This window comes from Phalangium opilio, unplaced genomic scaffold (assembly GCF_054372755.1).
Source record: "Phalangium opilio isolate 3A_F unplaced genomic scaffold, DU_Popi_V2 ptg000106l_1, whole genome shotgun sequence".
NCBI lineage: Eukaryota > Metazoa > Arthropoda > Arachnida > Opiliones > Phalangiidae > Phalangium > Phalangium opilio.
Genome location: NW_028324208.1, coordinates 3071670 through 3080981, shown reverse-complemented (window position 1 = coordinate 3080981; position 9312 = coordinate 3071670). Strand labels below are relative to the sequence as shown.

General features: G+C 40.2%; 1 protein-coding gene across 1 annotated transcript; it reads right to left on the bottom strand.

Moving 5' to 3' along the window:
* Nucleotides 1-451: 451 nt before the first annotated feature.
* LOC149624218 (uncharacterized) lies at nt 452-7901 on the bottom strand. Its single transcript, XM_089852249.1, has 4 exons — nt 7890-7901; nt 4741-4881; nt 1665-4652; nt 452-1591 (listed from the first exon to the last, which is right to left on the bottom strand). The coding sequence occupies exons 1-4, from the start codon at nt 7899-7901 to the stop codon at nt 452-454; spliced, it is 4281 nt and encodes a 1426-aa protein (XP_089708375.1).
* Between the last annotated feature and the right edge of the window lie 1411 nt (nt 7902-9312).

Below are 9312 nucleotides of genomic sequence, written 5' to 3'. Positions count from 1 at the left end.
ATTTCTAAGTTTAATACAAGACTGTCAGTTCAAGAGTGACTAGCTCAGGCTCTAGCTGCCGCTTATATCAACTCAAGCCCTAGTGGCGCATTCTATTATTTCCGGTTATGATCATGTGGTTTCTAGCATGTGACTTCCAGTAATACATAACATCTTTCTTTTCCCCTTATGTAAGATTCTAATTCTCTAATTATGTAAGATTCTAAATTCTCTAATCCTACGTTTACATTAATTATTACTGCCACTACATTTACATTAGTTATTACTGCCGCTAAATTTTACTGTTTACCTTCTTTCTTTTCTCGATAATTAATATGATTTGTTATTTTACAATGTTCCATAAAATAATACGCGATTCACAATTAAAATAACTATGTGGTTACACTTAAAATAGCTCGTGACTAACTAAATTTTAAAATGAAAATAAAATCCTTAACGAGTTTAGCAGTTCTTAGTTTCGATATCGCTGCGGTGTGATGATGGGACGTCCCCTGCGTGTTCTTAACTGAGAGGAAGGTTCCTCAGGTCGTGGGTGATCGGGTGGTGTGATAGTGGCCGTCGTTGAAAGTCGTGCTGGAGTCGGATGGGTGTCCATGGCAGTGTCAAAGCCGGGCCGAACTCGGTGATGTACATGGAAATCGTTAGTTGGAAGGTCAACTGCTATTGGAATTTCTGCGTTGTCCTGTATTCCGTGTCTCTGTACTTCCCGCTGTACTTCGTCCTGAGGTGGAGTCTGTTCTGTTAGGGCTTGGTCGTCATTTGGTAGTGGTATCGATACTGCCGTTGCTATGGTCTGATGATGGTGGTTTGGCTGGTTGGGTGTCTGTAGGTTTGGGTTTGATGGCAAGAATTTAGGTTTGGTTCGAGCGTAAAAGATTCGTGTGTTAGTAGGGATAGTTTTAGTGAGTGGTGGGGTTGGCAGGGAACTCGTTGTTGTAGGTTTCGTCATTGTAGTATTGGAATCGCTATAATCCTGACGTAGATGGGTTCTAGTGCGCCGAAGTGTTTGTCCTGTGGCGGTTCGAATTTGATATGATCGCGGCTCCGGTCCTCTTGTTATTACCTTAGCTGGTACCCATTGTCGTTTTCCAGCCCAATAATAGACTGGTTGATTGGTTTGTAGATCAGGTAGTGGTACTGTATGTCTGGTGTTGAAATTCTCTACCATTCTGTGTTGTTGTTTAGCGATGGAATTCTTGGCCCTCTGGACGGGATAGAACGGTTTCAGACTGTTATTGGTAGTTGTTAAGGTTGTCCTTAGTCTTCGCCCCATGCTTAATTCAGCGGGAGACGGTCGGTTGGTCTTGGGTGTCGTTCTGTATTCCAACAGTACCGTTTCCAAATCCTTGCCGCTCTGTTTGGCCTTGATGATGGAATTTTTAATGGTTTGTATCGTCCTCTCTGTGAGCCCGTTATATTGGGGGTAGTTTGGTGACGATGTGGTGTGCCGTACACCCCATTCTTCCAAGAATTTGTGGAATTGTTCCGAGTTGAATGGCGGGCCGTTGTCCGATATTAACCTTTGTGGAGGGCCGTATCTGGCGAAATGTGGTCGGAGGAAGTTTATTACTGCTTGGGTGTTTCTGCACCTCTACAAAGTGTGAGAGGTAGTCTACTAGGAGTATATAATTCTGTGAGTCCACATGAAATAAATCGAGGCCTACCATCTGCCATGGTAGTGATGGCAATTGGTGCAGTGTCATTGGCATTGGCAGGTTAGCTCTCTGGCGAGTGGCGCAGATCGCGCAAGCCTGAATATGTGTCGTTAAATTCTGGTTTAGGGTAGGCCAGAAGATGTTAAGTTTGGCCTTAGCGATGCACGAGTTAATTCCTTGGTGGGTGGAGTGGACCTTGTCGAGGAGTTCTTTTTGCATTAGTTTTGGGATTATCAATCTTGACCCTCGGAAGAGTAGACCTTGCGTTGTGTGTAGCTCGTCTTGGTATGGCCAATATGGTCGTACCTCTGGCGGTAGAACTTTCGCTTGTTTCGGCCAGCCGCCCTCAATGAGAGCTGTTATCTTTTGCAATGTGGGATCTTCATGCGTGGCTTTCTTGTAACGTCCTTGTATATCCTCGGGCAAGGTGGTAATTACGTGTACTGCAGCGTATGGTCCTTCCAGATTTGATGTATTCATAGCGGTTGTCTTCTGCGGGGCTCGTGAGAGCATATCGGCAATTAATAAGGATTTACCTGGTACATATATTAGGTTGAATTGATATCTAAATAAGCGCATCGTTAGTCTTTGTAGCCGAGGTGTTATTAAGTGTAGAGGTTTCTGTAGTCCAATAAGCGGGGAGTGGTCCGTTTGAATTGTGACTCTCGTTCCGGCGATATAGTAATTGAAATGTTCGCAAGCGTAAACTACTGCTAATAATTCCTTTTCTATCTGAGCGTATCGAGTTTGTGTGGGTGTGAACGAAGTGGAAGCGTATTCTACGGGATGGTTTTCTTGAAGCAGCACGGCTCCTACACCGTACTGGCTGGCGTCAACGGACAGGATTATGGGCCTGGCAGGGTCAAAGAATGTCAACACCGGAGCTGTTGCGGCGGCTTTTTTAAGATTGTCGTAGTGCCGTTGGTGCGTTGGTTCCCACTTAAAAACAGCATCTTTTTTAAGGAGTGTTCGTAGCGGGGCCGTGTCTTCGTTTGCGTGAGGGATGAATTTAAGTACGTAGTTCACCATCCCTAGAAAACTTTGTAGGGCTGGTTTATCGGCTGGTGGTGGTAAAGCGGTGATGGCTGTGACTTTCTGCGGGTCCACGTGAACTCCCTCTGCAGTTAAGATATGTCCGATAAAGGATGTTTTTGAAACGGCCAACTGTAGTTTCTTGCGGCTGAAGCAAAGACCCGTTTGTAAGGCTTTTTCCAAAATCCTGATTAAAGACTCCATATGCGATTTCATATCTTTAGTGGCAATTAAGAAATCGTCCGTGGAAATGTGCACCTCTGGGAACTCTGTGATGGGATATACTCTGCGCAAGGAAGCTTGACACACCTCTGACCCTGTAGCAATGCCCATTGGTAGGCGTTGAAATCGGTACTGCCCTTCTGGTGTTGCAAACGTACAGAGCCTTGAACTCTCGTCATCAAGTTCGATTTGACAAAAGGCACTTTGAACGTCTAGGACTGTGAAGACTGTAGAGCCCTGCAGCGTAGCAAAAATTTCTTGTGAGGTGGGGACTGGATAGGGGGTCCTTTTTATGGCCTTGTTCAATCGTCGTGGATCGAGGCAAATTCTAACTTCGTTTCCTGATTTTGGTACGACGACCATGGGATGAACCCAATCCGCAGCTTCTGAGACAGGTCGTTCCAATTCCCGGCGTACTGGCTGTTGTAAGGCAATGGGGATCTTATGAGCTGTGGAGACAGATGGTATGGCATGCGGTTTAAGCTGGATAGAGTGTTTCCCAGGGATTTTGCCGATTTCGCCAAATGTGGTGTGGTATTGCTGGACGATGTGTTGTGGTGTAAGAGCGGAGATATGAGGAGGGTCGGGTTGGGATGAAAGGACGTGAATCCCGTGAATCAAATTACTTGATGTAGGGGGTGGTCCGAGGGGTTGTCGGTGGTGTTCGATGAGCCCCAGGTGAAAAGAAGCCGTAGCTCCTAAAATTGGTATCCGATCTTCTGCCGTGATATAGAATGGGCAAGTTGTCATAGCAGCGTGTGATGTACATGGTAGGTCGACTATCCCCAGTATTGGTACTTCGTGGCCTGAGTATGCTGTGACCTTATGCGTGGGCTGTCGCAACAAGGGTTGTGCAGGGAGAGCGTCGTAGAGGTGTTTAGGAATAATGTTGACTTGGGAGCCGGTGTCCAATTTGAACGTTGTTGCACGGTTGAGCAGGTAGATTTGGTCGTAAATTTCGTCTTCTTTGTGTCTGTAGTCCTCAAGGGTCGAGAGCTGACCGTGCTGTGGTACTTCCAGTTGATCGGTTTGTAGTGTGATGCAGTAACTGAGGTACTCAGGATGGGGTGATTCATCAAAAGGCCCTCTCATGGTGTGAGTTGACTCATGTGCGGAGTAAATATCATCTTGTAGTTCGTATACTGCGTCGTCGAGCTCATAGTCTGTCGGGGCTTCTTGAAGTACGTGTATTTGTCGGCACTGGGATCGCCAGTGGCCTTTGGAGTGGCATCCTAGGCATTCAGAGTATCTTGCCGGGCAAGGACGTTCTGTATGGACAGTCCCACAATTGGGACAAGTCCCAGGTTGGCTTCGCAGTGCTCTGGGTGCGTGACGTGGATAATAGTTATCTCGTCGTGGGGGATGGTTATCTCGTCTAGTATGCGGTTGGTTTTGATAACTTCTTTGAGGAGGATAACGTGTAGAGGTAGAAGCACGATGTTGGCCCTGACTCTTCTGAGCCCTGTGTCGTTTGATGGCGTCTACCTGAGCGGCAGCTGGAGTGCCGATTTGAGATTTGTTATTGTGTCCCATTAAGCCGGCTTGAATGCTTGATGTCTCTTCTGCCTGGCAGAGTGTGACGGCTTCACTCAGTGTGAGATTGGGTTTAGATAAGAGGTCCTTGCGAAGTCGTTCATTGCGAATGCCGACCACTAGTTGGGTGGTAATTAAAGAGTCTGTGAGGGGCGCGTAATCACACTCCTGGGCCTTGGCTTTTAAAGAACTCATCAAATGTTTGATTTTCTTGTTGAACCGAGGTTGTAAACACGTAACGCGAGTAGAGAAGGTTCTTATAAGGTTTGTAGTAATTGTCAAAGGCATCCGTAATTACCTTCACAGTTCTAGCATCGGCTATTTCGGCGATTGGTAATGTTTTGTAGATGCGACGTCCCGTCGCGCCTAGTATGTGTAAAAATGTTGCTCGTTGAATAGCGACCGTTTTGGTAGAAAGTTCGGCAGCAGTAGCGTATCCCTTACAAAAATCTTCTTAAGAGTTCTAAAGGAATTTCTTTGGAACCCTACGGAGCCCTTGGGATAATTTTCTAAAGAAACTATTTCCAAAGACTTCCTTGGAATTTCCTTAAAGAATTCTTGAGACAAATTTCGAAAGAATGTTTTGGGATCATTTTCTAAAAAAATTCTTTAGGGATTCTAGAGATAAATTTCTTAAAAAGGTCTTGGGATTATTTTCTAAAGAAATTCATTAGGAATTCTAAAGATAAATTTCCAAAGAATGTCGTGGGATTATTTTCTAAAGAAATTCTTTAGGAATTCTAGAGATAAATTTCCTAAGAACTTCTTGGGATTATTTTCTAAAGAAATTCTTTCGGAATTCTAGAGATAAATTTCCAAAGAATGTCTTGGGATTATTTTCTAAAGAAATTCTTTAGAAGTTCTAGAGATAAATTTCCTAAGAAGGTCTAGGGACTATTTTCTAAAGAAATTCTTTAGGAATTCTAGAGATAAATTTCCAAAGAACGTCTAGGGAATATTTTCCAACGAATTTCTTTAGGAATTCTTGAGATCAATTTCCAAAGAAAGTCTAGGGTTAATTTCCCATATAAATTCGTAACGAATTATTGAGATAAATGTCCAATGAAGCTCTAGGGTTTATTTTCCTAAGAAATTCTTTAAGAATTCTAGAGATAAATTTCCAAAGAAGATCTAGGGTTTATTTTCCAATGAAATTCGTTTGGAATTCTAGAGATAAATTTCCAAAGAACGTCTAGGGAATATTTTCCAACGAAATTCTTTTGGAATTCTTGAGATCAATTTCCAAAGAAAGTATAGGGTTAATTTCCCAAAGAAATTCGTTTGGAATTATTTAGATAAATGTCCAATAAAGCTCTAGGGTTTATTTTCCTAAGAAATTCTTTAAGAATTCTAGAGATAAATTTCCAAAGAAGATCTAGGGTTTATTTTCCAATGAAATTCGTTTGGAATTCAAGAGATAAATTTCTAAAGAAGGTCTAGGGTTTATTTTCCAACGAAATTAGTTTAGAATTTTAGAGATGAATTTCAAAGGGCCAGATATATTGCAATTATGCTTTACATATAATTATCTAAACAATATTTTTACCCTAATTGTTTAGCTAAAGTTTTCCTAGATAGACATTAACTTGATGGTTAAAAAAATTAATAACGTTTCACGAAGGCTTGTCCCGTAGCTATAAGACTCAGCAAGCGCTGAAATGGAATGTTTTATTTACCTATTGTTTTCTTTTTTATCTTTTTTTTGCCTTTAATAATCCGTGAGGTGTTTATGTAAAGGATAAAATAGATTAAAAGTAAAATAAGAGTAATTAAAATCGTTATGTTTAGATTTACAGGGAATCTAAGCTGTCAGTCGGAATTTTTGCTTAATTCTCTTATGGCATGTTTTATCTTTATTTCGAGCGTAATTAGAGTCCAAAATAAATATTTTTTAAAAAACATTGTAGAGAAAATTAGGTTAAACGCGTTTCTGATACTCGAAAAACTCTCAGTGAATATACATTATTAAATTTAACAACAACGTCTGTATCTACTGCTTGGCCATTAAAGCCTCCAAAACCCACTTAATACCCCATACAATTGGACAGGTTTAAAACTTTCTGCCGTTTACGGATGTTTTTAAGTCGATTAAATGTCTGACTTTATAAGCAATTTCACACTGCATGCGAGAACTTCCCTCGCTATAAGGGGTGTAGTTCAGCATATAAGAACTACACTCCCTGTATTGGGATATGGTTTTCCATGTGAGAACTATCCTCGTTTCAAGTGACTAAATGAATTAACCCATAATCTTCCAAAGATATTTCCCAAGAAAATTCCAAAGATATATCCCAAGAAAATTCCAAAGATATTTCCCAAGAAAATTCCAAAGATATTTCCCAAGAAAATTCCAAAGATATTTCCCAAGAAAATTCCAAAGATATTTCCCAAGAAAATTCCAAAGATATTTCCCAAGAAAATTCCAAAGATATTTCCCAAGAAAATTCCAAAGATATTTCCCAAGAAAATTCCAAAGATATTTCCCAACAAAATTCCAGAGATATTTCCCAAGAAAATTCCAAAGATATTTCCCATGAAAATTCCAAAGATATTTCCAAAGTAATTTCCAAAGAAAAAGGGGCCAATATTCCCCAATTTTCTAAAGAACGCCTTAAGGATATCCAAAGAAATTTCCCAAGGAATTTTCTTAAGAGTTCTTAAGAAGATTTTTGTAAGGGATATGTCGTAAGCGTCTTTGTATTCTGACCACGCGGTCGCGGGATCTGGGCCGGGCATAAATTGCGCGGGACTCTTGAATGACGTCATCGATCTGGAGTGTCTTGGAAGACGTTATCTCGTTTAGGGTTAGCGCGACTTGTTGGAGTGGCGTTTATCGCGTTTAGGGTTAGCGCCGCTTTCCCCGTTTCCGAGTTAAGATGACGATTATAATTAACGAATAATGGGGGCAATTCTCTAACTTTTAAACGAGTTATCGCGAGTGATAACTATCGTCTAAAGGGTTGATGCCAATCTCGTTCCGTGGTCTATGGGAGTGCAATATGTAAATAGATGATTAGTCTTAGGTGTCATCAAACCTTGAACGAAAATCGGCGGATGTCTCGTGAATTCCCCTCGTGCTAATAAAAAACAAGGTAGTCAAATCAAAATTTTACCGTCTTTAGTTATAAAGCAAGCGATAACTTATCGACCTGCTTAACCCTTTCGAAAAGTTATCACTCTCGTGATATTTAAAAACGGTAAATTTTAACTTGCCCACCTTGTTTTTTATTAGCACGAGGAGAATTCACGAGACGTTCGCCGATTTTCGTTCAAGGTTTGATGACACCTATGACTAATAACCTATTTATATATCACGCTCTCATAGACGTTACTAGGTTGACAACAACCCTTTAGACGATAGTTATCACTTGCGATAACTCGTTCAAAAAGTTAGAGAATTGCCCCCAATATTACTTAGGGAGAGAGACCGTTGGTTGTCGATCCCACCTCTATCACCATGTTACGTTTTGAAAAGCTCTGGTAATACTCTCTTTATTTCTAAGTTTAATACAAGACTGTTAGTTCAAGAGTGACTAGCTCAGGCTCTAGCTGCCGCTTATATCAACTCTAGCCCTAGCGGCGCATTCTATTATTTCCGGTTATGATCATGTGGTTTCTAGCATGTGACTTCCAGTAATACATAACAGTCTTGTCAACACGAGCGCACGCAATTTAGTATTGATGAGAGAAAGCGAACCTCCAAGGGGCCATGGGAAATGCATTGCAAAGTGTTTCTTTTGTTACTAACTTAATTATGCTTGGAATGTAATTGCATTTTTATTTAATTCCCTAAAGAATGTCTACTTTATGCTAATACTTTGAATTAATCTCTACCACATTTAGTTAAAAAGTTAGAAACGTTTTTAGAATTTAGTATTGAGGGAAAGCGAACGTCCAAGAAGGAGCCATAGGAAATGCATTGCAAAGTATTTCTATTGTTACTAACTTAATTTTGCTTGGAATGTAATTGCATTTTATTTTAATTCCCTAAAGAATGTCTACTTTATTATGATATTTTGATTTAATCTCTACTACATTTAGTTAAAGAGTTGGGAACGTTTTTAGAATTTAGTTTTGAGAGAAAGCCAACGTCCAAGGGACCATAGGAAATGCATTGCAAAGTGTTCCTTTTGTTACTAACTTAATTATGCTTGGAATGCAAGTGCATTTTAATTTAATTCCCTAAATAATGTCTACTTTATGCTATTACTTTGATTTAATCTCTACCACATTTAGTTAAAAAGTTGGAAACGTTTTTAGAATTTAGTATTGAGGGAAAGCGAACGTCCAAGGGGCCATAGAAAACGCATTGTAAAGTGTTTCTTTAGTTCCTAACTTAATTATGCTTGGAGCGCAATTGCATTTTAATTAAATTCCCTTAAGAATGTTTACATTAAGCTGATAATTTAATTTAATCAACTACATCTAGGTAGAAAGGTATGAACGTTTTTAGAATTTAGTATTGAGGGAAAGTGAACGTCAAAGGGGGCCAAGTAAATGCATTGCAAAGTGTTTCTTTTGTTCCTAAACTTAAATTGGTGATTTCCATTGATGCTTTAGAAGGGGTTAGAGATATATTGATGATTTCAATTTTATGAGTATTAGGAGTTATGTCTGGATTACGATTAATCATCGACGAGCTAATCACTAGAAACTCGTCGATTTTAAACGGAATTGGGGTTAAGATATACTTAGAGGTTACAGGTAAGCATCTTAGCTCTGTAAAAGACAACGCACGAAGGAGCTATTTACTAATAGTTATTTTCACTCATTGGGGATTTTTGTTATTGATTTTAAAAGGAAGTTTAATTAAGCATTACCTAAGGGTTGCTTGGATTTATTTTAGAAACGTTGAATGTAGCGCGTTGAG